The sequence below is a fragment of the Lipophrys pholis genome, assembly GCF_963383615.2.
Source record: "Lipophrys pholis genome assembly, chromosome: 20".
In the NCBI taxonomy this organism is placed as follows: domain Eukaryota; kingdom Metazoa; phylum Chordata; class Actinopteri; order Blenniiformes; family Blenniidae; genus Lipophrys; species Lipophrys pholis.
The window spans coordinates 566183-592394 of NC_137648.1; the positions used below are offsets into that span (position 1 = coordinate 566183).

The window sequence follows — 26212 nt, forward strand, 5'->3', positions numbered from 1 at the left end:
ACCCGTTTACCGGGTAAATGAAGCTGTGTGTGACCCCACACGCGGCCGGTTTGTGTTGTCACGTGTGTCTTTAACCCCTCATTGCGACGTTCATTCATAAAAACTCACCATAAATGTTTAAAACGAGATTTTTAAAGAGGTTAAAGTGAGCACAAGCTAACTCACCTTCTGTCACACTGCAGCGCTGGATTGTTGTTAAGTTCGCCGAAGCGCGCCTGAAAATTTAATGTAGAACAATTTTCTTTATCAAAAGATTTTTTTATATCTTAATTCCTTGAGTAGTTTGAATGTAATGAATAATTTGATTTGCTTTATTTTACTGAACAACAATTGGGTGAAAAACGAACAACACATTGTACTTCTATTCAGGCGCTGCTTGGTCACCCGCCATTGGAGGACCTTGTTAGAGGAGGAGTGGCAGCGTTGTTAGCAACATCATGGCGGCGTCCGCGCGTGCACAGGTGATTTCTCTGTACAGAAACATGCTGAAAGAGAGCCAGAAGTTCCCGTCCTACAACTACAGGTGAGGGCCGGGGTCCGGTGGGGGTGAGCGGGGGCTTCAGGCCGGGTTCGAGTGACTGTCAGTGGCTGGAAGAACGCCTGAGTCGCCGCTCTGTGTTATGTTTACGTTAGCATCCTGATGCATTCAGGGTCCTGTAGCTGTCAGGGAGCCGAGAGAAACAGGGTTCGAAGCGCCAAAGATATATATGTAGTAATTCTGTGGCTCGAATACAATTATTGTATCTAACTAATTATGTGAAAACTCTTTTTCATCCCTCTGTGGTTTAAAACGACTATATAAAGTTACGTAAAAAAAAAAAAAAAAACAGTCGTACGTAAACTAGCATCAATATGAGGTCATGGCGTATAGACCAGTTATAAGCATATAAATATATGTGTGTGTGTGTGTGTGCATAATAGATCCCACAATAGTGAAATTCACATGGTTGGAGCAGCAGCAAGGTAAAAAAGGAGCTAAATGTCCAATATACTACAAGAAGAAAAATATACCATATACTGTATGTATAATCTCTATTCTTTAGCAAATCTTGTACTTTATCACTTTAGTTGACCCCAAAACTTTACATTGTATATTTAGTCCCAGTATACGCTGTTATTTTCATGCAAAAACAGAAAATTTAAGTTGCAAAACAAACTTTTTGTAGACTGTCGGTGATTACCTGTAGACTGATCACTTGTAGACTGTCGGTGATGACCTGTAGACCACACGTGTCGAACTCCAGGCCTCGAGGGCCGCAGCCCTGCACGTTCTCCATGTCTCCCAGCTTCAACACAGCTGATTGCAATGAGCAGCTCGTTATCTGGCTTTGTGCTGAATGTGATGATGAACCATCAGGACATTCAGGGGAGGGAGACATTGAAAACGTGCAGGGCTGCGGCCCACGAGGATCTGAGTTTGACACCCCTGCTGTAGACTGTCGGTGATTACCTGTAGACTGTCGGTGATTACCTGTAGACTGATCACCTGTAGACTGTCGATGATGACCTGTAGACTGTTGATGATCACTTGTAGACTGTCGGTGATTACCTGTAGACTGATCACTTGTAGACTGTCGGTGATCACCTGTAGACTGTCGATGATTACCTGTAGACTGATCACCTGTAGACTGTCGGTGATTACCTGTAGACTGATGACCTGTAGACTGATCACTTGTAGACTGTCGGTGAACACCTGTAGACTGTCGGTGAACACCTGTAGACTGTCGATGATTACCTGTAGACTGTCGGTGATTACCTGTAGACTGTCGATGATGACCTGTAGACTGTCGGTGAACACCTGTAGACTGTCGGTGAACACCTGTAGACTGTCGGTGAACACCTGTAGACTGTCGGTGATGACCTGTAGACTGTCGGTGATTACCTGTAGACTGATCACCTGTAGACTGTCGGTGATTACCTGTAGACTGTCGATGATGACCTGTAGACTGTCGGTGAACACCTGTAGACTGTCGGTGAACACCTGTAGACTGTCGGTGATGACCTGTAGACTGTCGGTGAACACCTGTAGACTGTCGGTGATGACCTGTAGATGGTCGGGGATGACCTGTAGACTGATCACCTGTAGACTGTCGGTGATCACCTGTAGACTGTCGGTGAACACCTGTAGACTGATCACCTGTAGACTGTCGGTGAACACCTGTAGACTGTCGGTGAACACCTGTAGACTGTCGGTGAACACCTGTAGACTGTCGGTGATGACCTGTAGACTGTCGGTGAACACCTGTAGACTGTCGGTGATGACCTGTAGACTGTCGGTGATTACCTGTAGACTGTCGGTGATCACCTGAAGGTTTCCTCCAGAAGTCAACAGTCTGAGACTGACGTGTTCACAGCTGTTCTACTGATATCTGGAGTAAAACAGGCAACTGTTGTCTCACTCATTGTATTTTGAGTTCTTCTGGTGTCGTCTTCGTAGCCTCTTTTCAACTTGTTTTCTTATATAAGGTTGATGCTTGTTTTACATGTTGGAGGTTCTTACTCCTCAGATTGTTTTAATTTCACTCGTTTTGTGAACTTTCTGAATCTGTGGATTCCTCGAGGTCCGTTTTTGCTTTTTCGGCTTTTTCTTCTGTGTATTTGTCGTATCATGGTTATTTTCTTCTGTTCACTTCACAACATAAAGTTGTAGTTTCACTTTTTATCGGTGGATACACATTTCAAGTGTTGAACAAGGAAATTAGAGTCGGGCTGCAACTAACGATTATTTTGATAATCAAATTTTATCGATATTATCGATTCGCCCTGAAGCAGAGAGACCATTTTGACAAAGTACCACACAGAGCTGTGGCAGGGAAGCAAGGCAGCACACCTGATCCCCATCAGGGCCTGAATCACCTCCCTGCCAGGCAGCATCCATTCTGAAAATGGATGATCATAGCAAGCTAACAAGTGCTAATGCTAAGGTGAATATGGTTTTCTAACGTCTCACGACATTAACAAAGTGCTTCAGCAGCTAGAAGTAGAACTTTGTATGGATCGGACTGTTGCACGTTAGCAGCTGTTATGCTAACATGTGAAAAGAGATGATGAGTTAGCCGCACAAATGCTAACGTCTGAGATTGGAAGAAGAAGGTGACTTAGCAGTTCTGATGTGGTTCAGAACAGTTCGGACTCCGTGTCCCGGTTTGTCCCGGTTTGTCCCGGTTTGTGCCCGACTGACCTGATTGGTCTGCTCTGATCCCATCATGCACTGCTCTTTCTGGCTGACTGCGACTCGCTCTGGATTCATCCTTCTTCACAGCACCGGTGCCCAACCTGAGGTTCAGGACCCATCAGGCGTCCGACACAGACCCCCGGGGGTCCGACACAGACCCCCGGGGGTCCGACACAGACCCCCGGGGGTCCGACACAGACCCCCGGGGGTCCGACACAGACCCGGGGGTCCGACACAGACCCGGGGGTCCGACACAGACCCCGGGGGTCCGACACAGACCCCTTCAGTCAGATTCACACTCGTCACGTCAAACAAAACCAGAATCAAACATTTGAAATGAGAAACTACCAGTGACTCTGTTTAGAAGCTTCCTGGGAGTGTTCACCTTCTTCCTCTACTTCCTCTTCCTCTTTCTTCTCCTCTTCCTCCTGCTTCACCTCTTCCTCTTTCTTCGCCTCTTCCTCCTGCTCCTTCACCTCCCCTCCCTCTTTTTCCTCCTCTTCCTCTTCCTCCTGCTCCTGCTCCTCCACTTCCTCTCCCTCTTTCTTCTCCTCTTCCTCCTGCTTCACCTCTTCCTCTTTCTCCTCCTCCTCTTCCTCCTGCTGCTTCACTTCCTCTTCCTTTTCTTCCTCTTCCTCTGCGACGCCCCACTCCAGTCTGGTCTGCTCCTCATCCTCCTCTCCGTTCTTCTCTTCACACCTGAAGAAAAGCTGTGGACGGCGTTTCCCACCTGCTGCTGCAGCAGCTTCATTAGTTCTCTCTCCCTCCAGACTTCAATCTGCAGCTCTCCACCACCTCTCAACTCGTTCCGGGTTGTTTGTGGGATGACCTGAATCTGCCAGACGTAGCTGCAGGCGGCGTTTTGTTGTTTCTCAACACGGAGGAGGAGGAGGAGGAGGAAGAGGAGGAGGAGGAGGTTCTGGATGGATTCGGAAAGCTTCATCAGTCAGACTGAGTGAGAGGAGAAAACACGAAAACAAACAGCAGCGGGATGAAACATTCATGAAACTCCGCAGTGGAAATCACCTCACCGACACAGAAAAAGAGGTAGAGGACGGAGACGTGGAGACAATCTGAGCTGCAGGGGAGATTCTCCGTCTTTATTGGAGAGCAGAGACGAGCCAAGGCCCTGGAGGATCAAACAAGATATTCCAGCTGTCAAACAAAGAGTCGCACAAACACTAAAACAAAGCCGCTGCTCAATAAACGTTAGCATCAGAGCCGCTAAGTCACTGTGGTGACGTAGTTCTAACCATTAGCATCCTCCCGCTAACTTACTTTAATCAGTATTTATATAGCTTAGCATCAGAGCCCTTAACTCACTTTGGTTATCTCATTCTGCTACTAATTTACTTTAATTGGTATTGATATATTAGCATCGGGGCTGCTAACTCACCTTAGCATTGTGATGCTAACGCTCATGCTCACTAATCATCTATTTCACAAAATATGAAACGTCGTGAATTTTTAGAATCACAAACAGAAAAGTTTTTCACAGATGACGTCATCAAACATTTCACAGATAATCAACGTTGATTTAAACATTTTCTTAAATTTGCTTCATTAACTGAACTTTATTCACTATATATATTTATATATTTATTTACTTCATTCAACTCGTTAAGCTAAAAGCTTTGACTCCCCGTCCTTCGGCGTGTGATGATGAAGTCGTCGCCGCCGAGGCGTCCGTCTCTTGATTGTTTTCGAGACGTTCAGCTCTCCTCGTTCGATTTCCGTTCATTCTTCCCGTGTCGTCGTGCTCGTTAGCGGTGGCGCTCATTACACCCAGTCCATTAGCGGAGGACGGTCGCTACGACAGAGCGCGATGATGAAGAGCCTGAAGGCATCGTTTGGTAAAACAAGCAGGACCTTTCAATGACAAACAGGGAGGAGGAAGAGGAGGGAGGAGAAGAATAATGGGTGGAGGCGGAGGAAGAGGAGCAGGGGTGAAAAAAGATGAAGAAGAGCAGGAGGAGGAGGACGTGAGACAAGGCTGAGGAGGAGGAGGAAAGGGAGAAGGAAGGGGGGAGGAAAACAGAGAAATGAGGAGGAAGAGGAGTATTAGGAAGAAGAGGATTCGGAATGGGAGGAAGAAGGAACACAAGAAAAAAGCAAGATGAGGAGGAAACCAAGGAAAATGCAGGGGAAGAGAAGGAGAAGAGGAGGAGGAGGGGGGGATAGATGAAGAGGAACACGAGGAAGAGGAGTATGAGGAGGAATGGAGGAAGAGGAACACAAGGAAAAGCAAGAGGATGAAGATTAGGAGGAAGACAAGGAGAAGAGGAAGAGGAGGATTAAGTGACCCTCATGTGACCTTTTCTTCATCTTGGTTTCCCTCTAATTCTTCCACCTTGTGGAATTGATCCATTCAGAAGAAAGGCACCGATGTGAATGTAATTTAACAGGCTATTGCTAATGCTAATGCTAATGCTAATGCTAGCCCAGACTCAGATCTCAGTGCTGCAATTTTGTCGGAACTTAAAACGTTTTGATGAGAGAATAATGAGACGCTGGAGATCAGGCACCGAAATAATGTGTTGAGAAATGAGGAACCTTCGATCTCTATAGAGAACCAGGGGACCCCGGTTACCCGGGTAGCTGTTCCACCCACCTGCTGGGTCACCTGAACAAAAGTCGTAAGCCATCGTCTACGACCACTTCTGATAAGAAAGTGAAACTGTGACGCTCTGGAAAGATTGTGGAACAATTCACCCAAAACCAAAAGTACATTTTGCCTCATAAACTACAAAGTGTGGTGAGTTCATGAGCCACGATCGTCTGGATGAGCTCAAAACATCAGCTGTGATGGAGTCTGAGACACAAAGCTGCTCCGGCTTTGAAGAATATCAAAGAGCACACACACACACACACACACACACACACACACACACACACACACACTGACACTCGGAGTGCCGTCATCACATCCATCATACAGTGACACACCCACACAGGCTCTGGAGCAGAAAGTGCAGACTTTCCTTCTGGCTGAGCATCACAATCGATGGTTCCTCTCTCCACGCCGTGGCGAGGAGCCGCGGGAAATGAAATCAGCGGCTGGTCAGAGGAGCGGAGCGCGGCGCGGCGTCCCGCCGACCTCCTCCCGGAACCACACAGAGCGTCCCACTGCTCGGAGTGCCAAAGTCACTGAGCACAAAGTTCTGGAAGGACAAAGTCGCTTCAGCTGCTTCTTTCACAACGGGGCTGTCAAACAAATGGCCCCCGGCTCCGGACCCGTTCACAAGGGGAACCGCTCAACCTCACACAGTTCTGGGCGTCCAATCACACGAAAACGGTGCTGAGTCACTGAAAACTGAACTTTTGGAAAACATCTTCCAAAGTGGGACTTTTCTAAAACACATGTTTGGACGGCTTCCTCAGTCTCTCATCTGACATTTGATGAGGTGTCGCTCTTCATCAGGTGACAGATCTGTCAGAATCTGTCAGGCTGGCCACGCCAGAACTTTCCACTAACTCACCGGACTCATAGTGATGGAAGGTCATGGGTTCAAATCCCACTGAGGCCACGAGGATTGACTTGAAGTTATCATCGATATCATTGATTTCATAAACTCCAAACCGAAGGTCTCGGCTCAGTCCGACGTGTCGGGTTCCTGCAAACCAAACACGGGCTTGTTTCAGCGCCTCAGCTGTGGCTGGTTTGAAGGAGCCTCCGCAAGCCCTGGTCCTGATCTCATCTCCCCATGAGCCCTGGTCCTGATCTCATCTGCCCATGAGCCCTGGTCCTGATCTCATCTCCCCATGAGCCCTGGTCCTGATCTCATCTCCCCATGAGCCCTGGTCCTGATCTCATCTGCCCATGAGCCCTGGTCCTGATCTCATCTGCCCATGAGCCCTGGTCCTGATCTCATCTGCCCATGAGCCCTGGTCCTGATCTCATCTGCCCATGAGCCCTGGTCCTGATCTCATCTCCCCATGAGCCCTGGTCCTGATCTCATCTGCCCATGAGCCCTGGTCCTGATCTCATCTGCCCATGAGCCCTGGTCCTGATCTCATCTGCCCATGAGCCCTGGTCCTGATCTCATCTCCCCATGAGCCCTGGTCCTGATCTCATCTGCCCATGAGCCCTGGTCCTGATCTCATCTGCCCGTGAGCCCTGGTCCTGATCTCATCTGCACTAATTCCTCTTGTTGTGGGCTTGTTTGTTGTTTGCGTTGCTCAGGTGTTTGTGTTTGTTTACCTCCGTAAACCCTGGAGAGGCTTTAAGAGTCTCCGCTGCACATATTTGCTGTTTTTATTACCTTGTCTCGTCTCGCCTGCGCTGCTGTTCCGCCACCGCGAATACCCTGAATGAAGCTGAAGCGTGTGTGTTTGTGTGTGTGTGTGTGTGTGCGTGTGTGTGTGTGTGTGTGCGTGTGTTTTGCAGGACCTACGCACTGCGGCGTGTGCGTGATGCCTTCAGGGACAACCGGAAGGTGGAGGATCCAAAGACTGTGGCCCGGCTGATGGAGGAGGGACAGCAGACGCTGGCGCTCATACAGAGACAGGTGGGACCCCCGAACCTGAATACTGAAGACACACACACACACACACACACACACACACACTGCAGGATCACCTGGTTGACGGTCATGCAGATGCACACCTGTTTCCAGGCTGACCAGCTGTCCCGCTGCACTCAGAGCTCATTATGGGGCGACTCCAGGCTAATCACATCGCCCTGCTTCACTTTGTTCCCATAATGCATCAGCACACTCTCAGCCAATCCCAGCAGAGGGGTGTGTGTGTGTGTGTGTGTGTGTGTGTGTGTGTGTGTGTGTGTGTGTGTGTGTGTGTGTGTGTGTGTGTGTGTGTGTGTGTGTGTGTGTGTGTGTCTCACCAGATTTCAAATGCTCACACAAGTCGAATCAAGTAGTATCTATTTTATGTAATATAACTCGTACTACTACTACTACTTCACTACTTTTGAACTATTTAGAGTTAAACTGCGATTACTGTCATTACGTAATAAAATCAATTTCTTTTTAGTATCTTTTAATTATTCTCATAAGTACTATTCACAATAAGTAACTACATTTTGTAGGAATATGTAATTTAGCTTTTTCTGTAGTAATATTTACACCATTTACTTCAAATCAGAAATCTCAAAGTAATACCTTCTTACTGCAAGTATATATTATATTTTCTATAATTTAACTCAAAAAGACTAAAAATTACATCATGAAATTTAATTTGTTGCATTTAAACAGTAAAAGGTGAATTGTACTACAGGTACTCGGGTTACTGCAATCAACTGATCATTTTAGTTACTTTTGTATTTATTTTTTACTCATTCTTAAGCACAATTGATGGTGATCTGCTCTACTATGTACATTTGATTAGTAAAAGTAACAGATTAAAAGTACTCACATTACAACATAAAGAATTTGTATTTCACTGAGTATTTTTTATTCGCATAGTTCATATTATTACTTGTATCCGAGTACAGTTTACAGCTGACTCACTTGTTTAAATTACATATACTTGCATTACTTTTTTGAAGTCGTGTTGACAATACTTCATTTCAGAATTAATTGTTGACAAATTAAAACGAGCTGCGATTTAGTCGGATATGAGAAGGTTGAACAGTTCTTCTGAATATATATCGTGTTTCAGGAGGAAGCTGTACTGCAACAGATGTGTAGTAGGAAGTATTATTCAGTAGAAAGGCTGAAGTCAACTCTCCTCATGTTTACGCCTCGTTTCCACGTCAGAAGGAACCTCGAGTTTGAGCGTTTTCAAAAAGTTGCATTTTCAGTGGCCCTGAGCTCCGTCCAGTAATCAGACCCACAAAACAGACGGTCTCCATGGAAACGGAAGTTCTGCAGAATGCTCAGACTCCGGGTTTCTCTCTTCTTCCTCTTCCTCTTCCTCTTCCTCTTCTTCCTCTCCTCTCCTCTCCTCTCCTCTCCTCTCCTCTCCTCTCCTCTTCCTCTCTTCTTCCTCTCTTTTCCTCTCCTCTCCTCCTCTTCTTCTTCCTCTCCTCTTCATCTCCTCTCCCTCCTTTTCTTCCTCTCCTCTCCTCTCCTATTCCTCTTCCTCTCCTCTTCCTCTCATCTCCCTCTCCCTCTCCCTCTCCCTCTCCCTCTCCCTCTCCCTCTCCTCTCTTCTTCCTCTCTTTTCCTCTTCCTCTCCTCCTCTCCTCTTCTCTTCCTCTCCTCTCCTCTTCCTCTTCCTCCTCCTCTTCTCCTCCTCTTCCTCTCCTCTCCTCTCCTCTTCCTCTTCCTCTTCCTCCTCCTCCTCTTCCTCTCCTCTCCTCCTCCTTTTCCTCTTCCTCCTCCTCTCCTCCTCTTCCTCTTCCTCCTCCTCTTCTCCTCCTCTTCCTCTCCTCTCCTCCTCCTCTTCCTCTCCTCTCCTCTCCTCTCCTCCTCTCCTCCTCCTCTTCCTCTCCTCTCCTCTCCTCTCCCTCTCCTCTCTTCTTCCTCTCTTTTCCTCTTCCTCTCCTCCTCTTCTCTTCCTCTTCCTCTTCCTCCTCCTCTTCCTCTCCTCTCCTCCTCCTCTTCCTCTCCTCTCCTCTCCTCTCCTCCTCTTCCTCTCCTCCTCTTCCTCTCCTGTTCAGGTGAAATAATCTCTTATGTATATTTCACTATTAAACAGAAGGATCCTCCTGTTGTGTTTCAGGCTGCTGCTGTTTGGAAGTTTAGAACTCCAGATGAGCTGAACTAGTTTCATCCTCTGTAATATTCCTGTCCTCGTTTCAGAGGAGAGCGTTATAGTGCAACATAAGACTTATTTCTGAGCTGTTATATATTATTGATTCTTCTTGTCCACTGTGGGACGTGGGAACCGTTAAATAAGGTGTGAATTCCTGCCGCTGCAGCTTCTACTGTTTGATGTCCTCTCGGTGTGTCGGTCGCTGGAGTTGACCAACATGCAGGATCCCTCAGATCAAGTGTCTGATCCAGTCTGATCCAGTCTGATCCAGTCTGATGACCCCCGTGTGAACTTCTACTAAATCTTTACTTTGTTTCCCGGGAAGCTGAAGGAGCTGCTTTACAGCAAGGATTACCTTCTGACAGAGAGTGGAAGTTAAGATGTTCCTGTAAGGAATCAGCCGCCAGACTGAGCTTTGAACAATCATCACTAACTTCAGTTTAGTAAGCTGCTGGTAACCTTTGACGGTTGAAAGTGTTGAACTATCGTGAAGCAGCATTTGGATCTTTAGCTGTTTGTTTTCTCTCTGGTGACGAATTTAAAAAACAACCTTTTGCAATAAACAGAAAGTGTCGCTTTGCATGTGTACGATCCGCTCCGGCCTGCCAGGATCCGCTCCGGCCTGCCAGGATCCGCTCCGGCCTGCCAGGATCCGCTCCGGCCTGCCAGGATCCGCTCCGGCCTGCCAGGATCCGCTCCGGCCTGCCAGGATCCGCTCCGTCTCTTATATAACAGCATACGGACGTTCACACGGGGGAGGAAACCTGAAGCCAGAGAACAGCCAACACACCCGCTCACTCCCTCCTCTAGGAAGAAGAAGTATAGATTGTTCCAGGCCTGTAACACCGTACATATTCCTCCTCTGATGCATTTCATCTGTGAGTGAGTGTTGGAGGAAAGTGGAGAAGGAAACATGTACAGTGGAGCTTCAGTGTCAAACTGGTTTTTATCAATGAATCCCAGAGATGGTTCAACCAGCAAGGCCAGGTTTATGGAGAGCCCTAGTGGCCGCAGTTAGTATGACAACAGCAATGTTGAGAGGCAGGAGAAAGTGTCAAGCTTTCTCTTTTAATCCCATATTCCTGTGTTTTCCCCTTATTTTAGGTTTAATATGAAATATTCTGTTACGTTACCGTTTGTCTGGAAACTACAGGAGAAACAAATCGAGCTATGTCACATTATAGCTGATGGAAAACTGCTCAGGCTAAATGTCAAGCTGGAAAAAATGTATTTAGTGTGCTATAAATAGCATATTGGGCTGTAACAAACTGTTTTATACACATGGATTAGGTTTTTTTGAGAGTCTACGACCTTTTAAACTCAAGGTGGCGCCGCTGCTACTCCGAGCCAGAACTGATGGTGGAAGCTTCACTTTCTTTTACTTCCTGTTTCAATAAAGAACATCGACTGTAGGATTGCAATGTTGAACTGAACCAACTTCAGCTGTGGTTTTCAATCCGAAGGAAACAAGTTCAGGGATTTAAGTGTTCACATCTGTTCTAGAGTATCCAGAGCAGAACAAAGAGGTGTTTTAGAGTTTAAAGTCCGACCTCAGCTACTGAGATGTGAGCTGAAGTTACATCCATTGGAGGGAGGGAGATGCTCTATAATCTGGATGTTAGTGGAGGAAGACGCTCTATAATCTAGATGTTAGAGGAGGAAGATGCTCTATGATCTGGATGTTAGTGGAAGAAGACGCTCTATAATCTGGATGTTGGAGGGGGAAGATGCTCTATAATCTGGATGTTAGCGGAGGAAGGTGATCTATAATCTGGATGGTAGAGGAGGAAGATGCTCTATAATCTGGATGCTAGCGGAGGAAGGTGCTCTATAATCTGGATGTTGGAGGAGGATGATGCTCTATAATCTGGATGTTAGAGGAGGATGGTGCTCTATAATCTGGATGTTAGAGGAGGAAGACGCTCTATAATCTGGATGTTAGAGGAGGAAGACGCTCTATCTTTGTTGTAAAAAAAAAAGATGAAAAAAATATTGTGTTCATTTTCTGTCTTTTCCGTACGTTCATATCATCGTGTGGGCGTACAGTATGAATTTATCCTCTTGCAAAGTTCACTTTTACTAGTTGTGTGTGTGTGTGTGTGTGTGTGTGTGTGTGTGTGTGTGTGTGTGTGTGTGTGTGTGTGTGTGTGTGTGTGTGTGTGTGTGTGTGTGTGTGTGTGTGTGTGTGTGTGTGTGTGTGTGTGTGTGTGCGCGGCTGATGAGGCCGACGCTGTTGAGACGAGTGTTTCTAAACGTAACCATGGCAACCAGTGTACGAAGATGTTTATCCAAAGTGATTTACAGGTTCACCAGCCTGACACTTTAACTCAGTGAATGTAAACTTTAACCCCGGACACTACGTCCTGCTGCCGGTCCGTCCCCACCGCCTCCACTGAGAGGACAGATTCTCGTCAATGACCTAGTGACATTATTAAACCCTGCATAGAGGACCAGGAGACACACTTCAGGTCTCAAACACCAAACGGACAATAATCATCAGTCACCATGAGACGTCGGTTGTTGTGGTTCAGAGCGAAGGCGACGGGGTTTTGGTCACTTTTGTTTGTTATGAAAAGCGCTCCATGTTTCATTACTGTTATTGAGTTACACCGTCACCAGGAAGAAGGTGCTCGTAATAACAGGAAGTGGTAAGGTTAGTGCAGCGCTGCAGCAAATCAAATTACACTGCTTTTCAGTTTAAAAACAAACATGAATACATGTTTTATTGGCGTATTTATTAATTGACCAGGAAACAAATTATAATCTTCACACGTAAAAAAAAATGTAGCTGAGCCACCATCGTGGTGTGCATGCGCGGTCGCAGCGTTTCCGCCGTCTTTACGGCGAAGTCGCCGGAGCGTTTCCAGAAACTTGCATTTTCTCCCCGTTTCCATGGAGATGGAGTCGGAGCATCTTCGAAACTTTCCAGGACCTGTTCTCAAAAAACTAAGTGAACTAAGTTTGTAAACTAACAGCAGGAGCAACAAACATTTTACATTTCCACTTGAAAACGTTGTCGTGTGAACAGGCCCTTCATGTTATTTAAACATTTCATCAACTTTCTTTAAAAGGCCTCGTACGATCCATCAGGGGTCTCCAGCGCTGCTTTCTCACACTTCCTCTGCAGAACGTGACCTCTTGATTGAGTTATTTTTATCGCAGAGACGCAGAAATAATTGAAGTCTGCTGCTTCTGAAGTGGGTGAACAACACTTCCAGACATACGGTGACGTCTTCCCTGCAGTGTGACGGAGCAGAAGAGGCTCCCAATGTAAATGTCTGCATATCAGGATGATGCCCTTTAGAAATGTCTGACCTGACAACCAGCCGATCATTAGTTTCCTGATGTAGGAGCACAAAGTCGCTTTTCCCTCCAGTTTTATTTTCCGAAGCAGTTTCGACGGGGAACCGGAGATTTTTAGGGAAAGCCTGAACCAGACAGAACCCATCTGAGAAAGTAGGACAACACCCTGAGTGAGAAGCCTGCGTCACCTCCTCCTCCTCTTCACCTCGCTCTTCCCCTTCCCCTCTCCCTTCCTCGTCTTCCTCGTGTCTTCCCGTCAGAGAAAATCCCCAGCCTTCATCCCTCCGCCCCTCAGAAATCCCACACTTTTATTACAGCTTGTACGCCTCACTGCCCCTCGGGTTTCTGCCAGCTTTACCCGGCTTTAGACCAGAACAAACTCTCCTCAGTAAAGCAGGAGGGAGTTGTTCAGGTGGATAAAAGCAGGTCGGCTTTTTTACCTGCTCTCCTTTTCATGGCCTCATAAAACATGGTTCTGAGACTGTCGAGAAGGAAACGCAAAGTCTGGCTCCAGTATCAAGAAGACAACTTAATTATAGCTGGAAAACACGTCTCTTTTGTCTTTTTGTGTCTCTGCGTGTTTGAGGTGTTTCCTGCTCCGACGCGCCTCAGTCCCACTAAACGGTCCTAATCAGCCGGATCCGACGAGGCAGAAGGACATCATCAGGGGTGTTCAGTCTGTCTTAAAGGAGGGTTAGGGTTCGGGTCCGGAGTGTCTTCATCAGTCAGAACCATATGAACCAATGCAATCCAGCCTCTCTCACAGGTTGCTGCGTTGCAGGAGTTCCAAGGGTTGGACATCATCCTCAGCCCCTTTGGACACGTTGTTCAAGTTTGTCTCTTGAGTTGTTCAATATCATATTTATCTGGTTTTGGCCTTGAGCTGTATTTACTGAGGAATGTTTTGAAGCGGGCCTTGAACAAGATATCTGTTTAGTTCTTTTAGTGGTTTCTATCCACACTTTATGCCCCGTTACCATTTTGATGGAATGAGGGTTTGAATTAACTCGCGGCTGCTTTCAGACTGGATCCAAACTACTTCTCGGCTGGTCTGCACTTATTTTGGTCCTTCAAAGTTTCGCCACGTCGAACTGTCCTAAAGTTCCCCTGTAAAAAAAAGAAAAATCACATCAGGAATCCAGAGTTCAGAAACTCTTGAAGTTTTGTTTTTCTTGCATCATTTTGGGCCTCCTCCACAGGAAAAAACCAAAAAGAGAACCCAGGCATTTAACTTAGATATGAGTTTATTTCTGCACAACAGATGACGAATGGAGGCATGAAAGTGAAATCTGAAGCACGTCTGGAGCTGCAGAGAAAAGAACCCGCTCACGTCAGATCTTTCTTCTCCCTCTCATCTCGTCGGTCTCTTTTGGTCCTCTCACATCATCACCAGCACCACCAGCTCTTTAAAAAAAAAGTAGCGCTGGAGTCAGGGTATTGATTTCTGCCCACTGAAGCCCTCAAAAATTCAAACCTTCCCTCCCCTCTGAAGCCACTGGCACACGGCGCTGCCCGGACCTGCTGTAGAAATAGTACATTACCAAGTCAGATGTGAGCGTTCGAGGTCAAACTGCTCAGCGAAGGTGTGCGTGCAGGTTGGGTAATGAAAGGGTGGGGGTGTGTGGGGGTTGAATCACCTGTTGGTGGAGGCTAATTGGTTAACCCTAACCCTAACTGCGGGGAATGAGAGGGTGGCTCCCAACTACATATCCCATGAGGCTTTGCTGTTGGCAGGCCATCGCTTCCCTCTGTGGGTTTTACTGTTGAAGACCGTAATCAGAGAATCTAAAGAACTCCTGAGAAGCAGCGTGAGGATTTCTGAATGAGTAAGAATCGTGTCTGAAAATAACAACACTGCTTTGAGGAACGAGGAACTGATGAGCCAACCTTTAGCTTTAGCATTATGTCAGGAGAATTTGCTGGTAAAAAGAAAACCCTCAGTGTCCAGTGTGTGGCGTGCAGCCACACGGCAGCATCAACACACCACACATGATCCCATTTCTCTGGTGAACGTCCCGACATCAGACGGGAAACCTCTCGAGGTTAAACGTGATTCCAGTCAAAAAACATGTCGGACGAAGAGGACGAAGAGGATGTATTGACGATCGTTTGTGGTGTTTTTATCAGATAAAACACATTTTAAAAAGAAGAGGCGTGGGTTAAAGGAGTGGAGTAGCCGTCCGCCGTTAAGAACTCAAAGAAGAAGAAGAAGGAAGGAGTGGAGACAACAGGAGCATGGTTGTCGGTCCGGCCCGGCGTTTCCTCGCCACTACGTCACCTGGCTTTTTGATTGGCTACGCGTCACAGTCAACAGGCTGGTGCTGGTTTTGCCCTCGGGGGACACCACACACCAGGAGAACTCGGCCAAAACAATCCAACGTGTTGAATGTCCCCATCAGAGACGGGAGCGTCCTGACGTCCTGACGTCCTTCTGAGCAGAGGACAGCAGTCTGAACACACCACACACTGCTGGATTATCTCATAAGATTATCTGATGATACTCTGAGCGTCCCTAAGATTTTCAGGAGGGAATCGGATTCAAACTCATTATCCTGCAGTGTGAACCGGGCATTAGTAGCATTAGCATTCTGTGTGTGTGTGTGTGTGTGTGTGTGTGTGTGTGTGTGTGTGTGTGTGTGTGTGTGTGTGTGTGTGTGTGTGTGTGTGTGTGTGTGTGTGTGTGTGTGTGTGTGTGTGTGTGTGTGTGTGTGTGTGTGTGTGTGTGTGTGTGTGTGTGTGTGTGTGTGTGTGTGTGTGTGTGTGTGCTTGCGACCTGTGAGGTTGTGCACCAGCTGTAGTTCATTTTCTGGAACTTTCTGCTTGTTTGTTTTCTTCTATTCATAGAAGTCTGGGACTGATGCAATGATGATACTCCATCTTCCCCCTAACACACACACACACACACACACACACACACACACACACACACACACACACACACACACACACACACTCGCGCTGCATGATGAAATTCATTGACTGCAGAAGGCAATGTGAAGCGAGGACAACATTTGGAGTGCGAGGAGGAGGGAGGGCGACCTAAATGAGGGTCTCCTGTCCTCCACCAGCAGGACGACGGTGTCCCTTATCAACAAATATCAATGAGAGAAGAATAATTAACACGTAGTCCGTTTAACGCCCAAGCAGTTTGTTTAAAAAAGAGACACGCAGCCGTTTGAGCCCTCTGAAGAAGAGCTTTATCTCAGTCGTGACTCAGTTGAGCGGAGCGAGGAGGGGCCGTCGCACCGATGGAAACACTCACATTTTATTCAGCTGCAGCTCGTCCACCGGGTTTTTCCACTTGCAAAAATAAATTGGATGGTTAAGCTGTGTAGAAATGTTGCTGCGGCTCTCAAACTAAAGTCCGATTCAGGCTAAGTGACAACTTTTTCAAGTGAAAATGTAAAACTTTCCTTGTGCTTTGAATGTCCATTTTCACGGGTCAGGGTTCCGGTGCTGAGAGCCCGAAAGGCTCTAAAGGTGGGACTTTGTGAAAGCACTCCGACCACACTCCAAGTTTTCTGATGCTTTTCTCTCATAAGATTGAATATGAATCTAATCCAGAATAATCTCCTTTCTGTAATCGAAGTCAGCCTTTTATTTTATACTTGTTTGGATTATGGAGCAGCAGCTGGTGGACGAGGTCTGGACATATAGAAATAAACCTGTTGTAGTCACCAGTGTGACTTACTGTATCTACTGTTTGTTCTTTTGCTCTTAATGAGATGGTTTTCTTGACAGATGCAATTTATAATCTGGACTTTACGGTCGTCTAAAATGAAAATCAACACTATGCGGTAGTCATTATAAAGGTATTTGAAATTGTGTCTGAATCCAGTGTAAAACAATCTGGAAACTAGAGTCTCACCAGTGTGAATCAAGTCTGAAAAATAGTATAAAATTGTCAGAAATCAGGTGTCGAATGAGTCTAAAACCTTCCCGGTGCTCATAGTTCTCATTGATAGTAACCACTGATAGAAGTGTAGTAGACAGAGTGTTTCCCAGAGCAGGAAACGCTCCACATTGAGCTTGTTGGACGTAAATGTTAGTTCAGGACTGGTGGAGGAGCTTTAAGTTTTTCAGTTTCATCAATCGATTTCAGAGCTGATCTGATACCTCAGAGTGGAAGAAGGCCTTAGGAAGATCTCTCTCTCTCTCTCTCTCTCTGTCTGTCTGTCTGTCTCTCTCTCTCTCTCTCTCTCTCTCTCTCTCTCTCTCTCTCTGTCTCTCTCTCTCCCACATCTCTCTCTCGGTCTCTCTGTCTCTCTCTCTCTCTCCTTTCCTACAGTACTGGAAGGAGAACCTCCCTCAGCTCCCTCCATTTTGTGTACCAGCGCCAGTCGTCTTGAGCGCGGACCAATGGGACGTCTTGGTTTACACTCCCGTCTCACTGTCTCCTTGTGACCTTGGACGTGTCCTTCACTAACCTACCAGACTCCATCCTGCAAACTCCCGATCCCAAGTCTGCTTCTCTCACCTGGAGGCCACTGCCCCACCGGTGATTAAACTAAGGCCACGCCCACTGGGAAAAGGCCAAAGATAGGGCTGATCGGGGGCTCGGTACGCTGCAGTGCTGCACACACACACACACAACACACACACACACACACACACACACACACACACACACACACACACACACACACACACACACACACACACACACACACACACACACACAGTAATGAGGAGTTTCTTTGAGAAGCAGCCGCTCTCGTATCCTTAATTTTTCACCCACTCTGAGCACACTAATTAGAGAGCGAGAGGAGATGAAGGCAAACTGTGTGTGTGTGTGTGTGTGTGTGTGTGTGTGTGTGTGTGTGTGTGTGTGTGTGTGTGTGTGTGTGTGTGTGTGTGTGTGTGTGTGTGTGTGTGTGTGTGTGTGTGTGTGTGTGTGTGTGTGTGTGTGTGTGTGTGTGTGTGTGTGTGTGTGTGTGTGTGTGTGTGTGTGTGTGTGTGTGTCTTCCCCTCGCTGGTGACCGGACTCTGTGTGATCTCTCGTTTCAGTCCGTCGCATCCGAAAGACAGTGGGTGGGGGGGTGGGTGGGTGGGGGGGTGGGGGGGTAAGATGAAAGGACGAGGAGGGAGGACAGACAGCAGAGGAGAGACTGTTATAAATTGCCGGAGTCGTTACGCCTTCGTTGTTCTTCCCTCGTGACTTTATTTCACCGTTTTTCGCTTTCCAGTTTGTGGCCCTGAAATCCAGTGACCATTAAAGAAGTCTCGCCTGCTCGCCAGCGTTTCCTCTCAACAATCACTCAGACATTTGTAACTGAAATTAGATCCAAACCAACACTTGTGCTTTTTTAACAAATCACTGCTCTCGTTGAACAATAGGATGGAAATGGGATCAGGCTGAACGGTGCAGAGAGCTCCGAGGAAGAGTAAAGTCCAAATGTCACTTAAAGTCAAAATGTTGGTAATAAAGTCAGAAGGTCAAGGATAAAGATGAAATGTCAACAGTGACAATAAAATACTGATAAAACACCAAATGTGGAGCAAATGTCAGGAATCCAGATGAAATGTCAGGAATCAGGTCGAAATATCGAGAATGAAGACCAAACATGAAAAGCCGAGCACGTAGACAGAAGATCAGGATAATAACTGGTGAACAGAGTTGTCATGTCAGAATAAGAGTCGAGACGCCAAATGTTAAGAACTTAACAGTCAAGAACAGAGACGCTTGAAGTTGAGAATAGCGACCCTAAATGCTTCAAATAGAAAAACTGACCCTGACTAACCCTAACCCACTGAGGCCACGGGGCTCAGAACACTGAAAACCTGGATCTTTGTGAAAATGCTCAGCCGCCGTTTAGAAATGCTGCGAGTGTGCACTGCCGTAGTAACTATTAGTTCTGCACATGCTCAGTGGACCATCAGAACAAAGTTTCCTCCACAGTGTCATGACCCCCAGCCCATATTCTCCTGGACCTGGTACTTTTATTTTGACAGTCACCGTAATAACAATCCAACTTGGTCTGTCCACGAGAACGTCCGTGTTCTGCAGTGATAATGTTTATAGCAGATTGTTCTCTGTGTACGTGTGTCTGTGGTTTTGTTACTAAAACAACCAGCAGTGCCAACTAGTGCCCAACATGAAAACTACATTGTTAACATTGTTTTTACCATTTCCAAGTAAATGGGCAGAATTTTCAAAGCGTTGCCATGTAAACATGCAACTTTCCTAAAACGAAAACGCAGCGACGATAGTTTTTCACTTGAAATGTTGTGAAGTAAACAGATTGAAAGTCAAGATGGGAACCAGTGATGGACTCGTTTAGGAGAGGCAGAGAGTCAAGAACAGAAACACCAAGTGCCAAGAATGTCAAGACCAAGAGAGAACGGAGACGAGAGGAGTCAGCAGTGGAGAGGACAACAAGCTGAACACCAGAAATCAAGAATCGAATGTCCTGAACTCAGGCGGTCGAGAGTCAAGACCGATGGTCCAAAACCGCCACCACTTTGTTTCCCCAGTTTGAGGCAATGACATCCTGGGGGAGGTGTAGTAAGGACTGTATGTTCATCATCTTTTCCTGAAAGAAACCTGACCATTATAATTCTAAACTTCAAAGAAGGACAAGAGAATGGAAATAGTCTCAGGAGACACAACAAATAGAGATGAAACTATGATCGAAATGTCAAAGTGAAAAGCAGCTGGAAGGTCAGCGGTGAAGACAAAATGTCAACGGTGAGGATGAAATGCAGACAAACGCAGTGTCGAGGAATACAGATGAAATGTCAAGAGTAAATCAGGCAGATCAAACTGAAAACTTCATTAAACCCTCATCGATGAGCGGCGGCTCAGCAGAGAGGTGACGTCGTCTCCGGGGTGTTGGGACTCCTTCGCTCTGGGAGACTGTTAGGATGCTCTGCACTGTTTCCCCCAACCGCCTGGAGGAGGAGGAGGAACTGCTAACGGGAGGAGGACCAGTGCTCGGCACTGTGGTTCAAACAGGCCTCTCGCTCTCATGAAGGATTAATGGGGAAACGGTGGCGCTTCGAAAAACACACACACGAGTAACTGAAGGCTACAGCACAAAGAACGAGATACAAATGAGAATGTGATGGTTTGCAGACGGCGAATTGAGGCAGGCAGGGAGGGGCAACGAGGGGTTAAAGGTTAGAATCAAAGGAGGAGGGGGTGGCGTGGAGCAGAGCAGCGGAGACGACTGAGACGTAGAGACGATGTCCATCACATTCTGAAGTGTCCTTGAGCAGTGGTCAGCGATGTTGAGCTTGAAAGGGTCGTTAACGGAGCATTGGGACAAATATTCAGGAGTTGAGACATCAAGACCCCGAAAGGTGACAATCATGACACCGAATGGTAAATCCCAAGTTGATGGCTGCTGCCTCCTCCTGCGTCTATGAGACAAACAGAGCCTCTTCACGGTCTCTTCACCCTGGACGTTCTTCATTAAGGTGTCGTGAAGTCGTTCACCAAAGTCACTCTGGGGCCCGTAGAAGGACCGGTCGGAACCGCATGCAGCTTCTTGGGAGGGTTTATTTTCTGGTCACAACGAACAATTTGGGGCAGAGATTGGCAGTGACGCTGTGAATTTTAGCTCCGGGTGCTTGTAGTGACGGTGTACAGGCCGGCCTCCTGCAGAGTATTGTCCAGGAGTCGTGAAAAGCCTTGTGGACGCCACCAAACCAGAATATTTGGCCTCCCCGGGTGGTGTGCTGCCCACTCTGGGATTTAACAGCTTCTCCAATGAAGTACACATTTATTACACCATCATCTGGATCACAGGGGGAGTTTCTTCACATGCCCCACGTAGTAGAGGACCAATCACAGTCCTCCTGGTCCATGACGTAGTAGAGGACCAATCACAGTCCTCCTGGTTCATGACGTAGTAGAGGACCAATCACAGTCCTCCTGGTTCATGACGTAGTAGAGGACCAATCACAGCCCTCCTGGTCCATGACGTAGTAGAGGACCAATCACAGCCCTCCTGGTTCATGACGTAGTAGAGGACCAATCACAGCCCTCCTGGTCCATGACGTAGTAGAGGACCAATCACAGTCCTCCTGGTCTTCCCCTTAAAGACGCTCAACATTGACAGTCAGTCGAGGGAGTGATGAAACAAAGCAGCAGAGACGTTTGAGATGTAGAGACGTCGTCCTTCTGACGCTCCGTCTGAAGCGTCCTGGAGCAGGACGCAGACTCTGGGTCGCCTGCAGTGATCAGTGGTGTCGTTCTTCAAACCTTCATCAGTGAACGATCGCAGCAACAATCTGAGGACGTTGTGCTGCTTTAAGCTGCGAGTGTCAGAAGAGCTTCTGATCAGAGTTCATCCTGACCAGCGTGAAGGGTTCCTCTGAGGAGGGGGGTTCCTCTGAGGAGGGGGTTCCTCTGTGGAGGGGGGTTCCTCTGAGGAGGGGGGTTCCTCTGAGGAGGGGGTTCCTCTGAGGAGGGGGGTTCCTCTGAGGAGGGGGTTCCTCTGGGGAGGGGGTTCCTCTGAGGAGGGGGGTTCCTCTGAGGAGGGGGTTCCTCTGTGGAGGGGGGTTCCTCTGAGGAGGGGGGTTCCTCTGAGGAGGGGGGTTCCTCTGTGGAGGGGGGTTCCTCTGAGGAGGGGGTTCCTCTGGGGAGGGGGGTTCCTCTGGGGAGGGGGTTCCTATGAGGAGGGGCTTCCTCACACTCTCCTCCATCACCAGTTAAAGAACAACGTATGCATTTAAGGAGGAGAGGAGCGTTGAGCTATGGAGGCCCACACGTCTCTGCGTACGTTCTGGAGCCAGTCATGCTTTATGTGAAGTGTTTGTTGTTGTTGAAAGGGGCCATATGAGTAAAGGTGTGTCGGGGCTGGAAGACGCTCCACTGCCTCAGAAAGGTGCAGCCCAGCTCAGTCAGCCTTTCCTGGAGGAATAAAAGCTTTTAAAGGTGAAGAGTTGAGCAAAGGAAGCTGCTGGTTGTTTTTCTGTTTTGTTTTGAGCTTCAGGCGACGGAGTTTGTGAATCCTGAGAAGAGGCCAGAGAGAGAAAGTTTGTCTCCTCTGGATGCGAGACGCTTTGGTTAATTGTCTCAGGTTGACTTTCCTTTAGTGTGAGTGGCTGTGATGTGAGCGCCCTCCTCTTCAGCCGGCTTCAGTGTCCCGCCACGTTTCCAAAGCCGTCCTCGCGTCTCGTCTCCTCGCTTTTATTTCTGTCCGGATCGTTGCCACAGAAACGCTTCGCTCAGAGTTTAGCGTGCTGCAAGGTGTGTCAGCGACGTGCCGCGTGAGCGTGTCTTTCAATGTCTCTGCGTATAAATAGAATCCGAAGTGGCTTTTATTCCTTCATTCCATTTGAAGTGAGAGGAGGATGAACTCGGTGAACCAACGTTTGTCGCAGCTTCTCTTCGTACAGGATGCTGTTTAACATTCTCTACACTGAAATATGAGATCATTGAGATTAGAAAGTTTTGCTATAAGATTTATCAAGACTTCAGGACTTTAACGTTTGTGTGAAGAGATATAATTACATCCAGATAGACAATCACAGCTCTGAAAAGTTGTATAACACTGATGAGAATTGCACCTATTATACAATTTCCACAATGTTTTCTGGTTCTGAAGTCTCACCTGAGTATGAAGCACATTTATTTTCCATATGCAGACTTAACCCATGATTTGTTGTCTTCACCACGCTAAGCGTCTTTTCTCCCGTCCTTCACAAAGTCCTCACACATTCTGAACTCTTTCTGATGCTCTCTTTCTCTGTTCTGAAGTATTTTTATTATTTTTGAGACATTTTTCTTGCTCTGTTAGGCAAATACGGTAATAATGAGGGTTTTTCTTTGATACTGTCGCATCGTTCTGTGGTCACACAGTGACATCTAGTGGTCCAACGTGGTATGTACTGTATGTTTTTGGGTAGGTCACTTGTTAATACAAGTCACATGACCCACCAACCAACCCAAAAAGTGACTTCTAGTCTGAAAAATACGGTAATTGAAAAAATCTCTATATGTGCTTTAGCCCCCCTTAAAAACATTACTGTACATTATTGAGAACTATCATATATTAGTGTTTTATTTACAAAAAGAACAATAAATATGACTATTACCCTATTTGAACTTATGTTTGAACACTGATGAAGTCAATTTCCTTGTGCAACGTGTATTCCAGCGGTTTTTTTCTTCTAATTTCAAAGTTGACGCCTCAGTTTGATGCACAAATTGCAAAAGTGTGAATATCAGATGGTTTGGCTGTTTTACTGCAAACATAAATCAAATGTCAAGAATTACCGCAACTACTTTCCCGATATTCTGATGTTTTCTTTCCTTTACACAGCAACACTCAAATGATTCCATTTGGCCGCCTGATAAAGCCTTAAAATTCAATTCAGTTTTATTTGTAAAGCGCTAAATCACATCAACAAACATCTCAAAGCGCTCGTACAATGATAGAGAACAACAAAATCCTTAATAGTTTTCAAGAAAAATCTCTGGTCACATTAAAGACTGTGATGCAATTTAATCAAAGTATTTCAAGGGAAATGGGGAAAAAATAGAAGCAAATAGCTTAAAGAGTCAAAAATGAATGAATAATACCTTTGTTTTTGTTGAAGCATAATATTTCAACACAGTTATTTCAAGGCACTTTTACAGAGAAAAACCCAACAACAATGTGAAATGTTTGGTATCATTATTTGGTGATTTAGACGGTTTGAAACATTTACAAAGTTGAATTAAAATTGAATAATTGTGGCTCGAGCTCAGGCCCCTGAGGTACGCCATGGGAAATACTATTTAAATGACTTTTCATATTGTTTATTTTTATTGAAGAAAAGGAAGAGACTTTCAGTGGGACAGTTTAAATGAAGGAGAACTAAAGATCATAAAGACGGACAGATGTGTCAACCTGAAGAAGCTATAAGAAGCTTTACAACTGTTCTCTTTCTTCATGGTGGATCATTTCAATAACTTATATAAATAAACTTTCCATACTTTCCACAACTTTTACCAGTGGAAACACAAGAACCTGCACTGTGCCAGCTTAATCTGTGCAGTGGAAACGAAGCTAAAGATCCTCAGCCGGGGTAAATAATCTGCTGCAGTCGTCTCCCACTGCCGTGATGAATTAAAAACTTGAAGGAGTTAGTTGAATTCTCGAGGAGCTCTCAGCCTCATTTTGTGGACGATAACAGTCATCTAAGATGTACTTGTAGTGTCATTACAGTGAAAACCCTCCTTCCTCATGCAGTGTTTTGTTTGTTTTCCTGTGGGGACGCCACCTTTCATCAGAATTCATCTCAATCTGTTAACAAGTTTTTGAGTTTTCCTACCAAACAGCCGCGTCCTCGGCGGAGGAGTTAAACTGCTGCTAATGCGCTCAGTGAGATGGCAGGAACAATCCACACAGCACATAAATACAAGTGGAGTGCGATGGGAGGAGACCCGCTGGTTTCAGGAGCCATTTTCAGCTCTGGAATCTCCAGTTTCAGAGTTTTCCTTTAATAAACTTTTCTTTTTTTTCTGTGGGTGAGGCTAATTTGGAGCTTTGGCACAGTGGGGAGCAAAAGCTGTCTCCACAGTTTGTGAACTGATGTCAAGAAAAAAGCTTGAGGAATGTGTGAGTGAGCAGATTTATACTGCTGAACCCTTCATTGTGTTTCTACCGTGGCGGATGGTGACAGTCAGCGGCGCCTTTAGCTTCAACTTAACCTTTTTTCACTGGATATTTTATCGTTTAAGTGGATGTTTGGAGGAGTATTTACACTCAGGCTGTAACATTTCATGCATCTATATTATGTTTACCAATGTCCGTGTTACTCAGGCACACAATGCAAAGTTAATATCATATTGGTCATCAACCCTATTAAGGGTTTCTTTAGGCAAAGTATATATAACTAAAAGCTCTAAACATATAACAGATCATAGCTCGGGGACATGAACATGTTCTACACAAATGGGTATAAAGCTCCAGCAGTACACTCGTATCTTCTCTTCATATCTCTGGAAGAGCTTCTGAACATGAAGGGCCCGTTCACAAAGCAACATTTCAACCATCCTTTCTGAAAAGTTTCACCTTTACACGCTATCATTGTGGAAACGGCGTCTCGTAGCTCATCTCTGGGCGTGGCACGCGTCCGGAAACAGGATGTGAGCGCGTGGAGTCGGGTGGTGGTTCATCTCTGTGCCTCCGCTCAGTGCTCGGCACCGTGATGTAGCTACCTGACAGGCTAGTTAGCATCGATATGAGGTAACGGCTAACATGCTAGCGATGCTAACTGGATTACACAAAGAGATGTGGCGTTGGCGAAGGTATGCGCGCTGACGGGTGCCTGTTCTACTTGTTTGTGTTGTGAAACATGAGAGCAATACGCTATACACATTCATTATGGACGGAATCAGAGCGTTTCTGAAAAGTTCCGTCTTTGGAGGCGCTTTTAGAAAGTTGCATTTTCAGTTCCTCTGAGCACCATCGTCGTGTAAATGGACTCCCAAAACCTTTTCACTAGAAAAACAAGGTGTGTTACCTGACCTGGTAGAGCAGGTCGTCCCTCACTCAGAACGGTGCAGGGTCCATCCCCATCTGTCCACATGTCAAGGTGTCCTTGAGCGAGACGCTGACTCCCGGTGGACAGACGGAGCTCCTGAATGGCAGAGCCTGAACGACTGTCGTCGTAAAGTGCTCTGGGAACCGTTCAATCAGGGGCACAGCTCTATATACGTCTGATCCATTTACCATTTAAATCGCTGAGCTTGTTTCCTTCTGACTGAAAATGACGGCTCACTGTACCTCCGTCGCCTCCTGGTATTTTCTACACTAACTAAGGAGTGCAGCTTCCATCGATTGGTTTGAACACAAACAGCAGTGATTAACTACCAGCACTGGAGTGCTGTCTCTGCTCTGCTCTGCTCTGCTCTGCTCTGCTCTGCTCTGCTCTGCTCTGCTCTGTTCTGTTCTGTTCTGTTCTGTTCTGTTCTGCTCTGCTCTGTTCTGCTCTGCTCTGTTCTGTTCTGTTCTGCTCTGTTCTGCTCTGTTCTGCTCTGCTCTGTTCTGTTCTGTTCTGTTCTGTTCTGTTCTGTTCTGCTCTGCTCTGCTCTGCTCTGCTCTGCTCTGCTCTGCTCTGTTCTGTTCTGTTCTGCTCTGCTCT

At 46.5% G+C, this 26212-nt stretch overlaps 1 protein-coding gene across 1 annotated transcript in view; it reads left to right on the top strand.

Moving 5' to 3' along the window:
- The first annotated feature begins 411 nt into the window (after positions 1-411).
- lyrm4b (LYR motif containing 4) overlaps positions 412-26212 on the top strand; it is a 30438-nt gene continuing 4637 nt past the window's right edge. Inside the window, exons 1-2 of the mRNA XM_080489751.1 lie at positions 412-523; positions 7563-7683. Coding sequence (XP_080345877.1) covers positions 438-523; positions 7563-7683 — 207 coding nt within the window. The 5' untranslated portion in view covers positions 412-437. The remainder of the gene's footprint in view (positions 524-7562; positions 7684-26212) is intronic.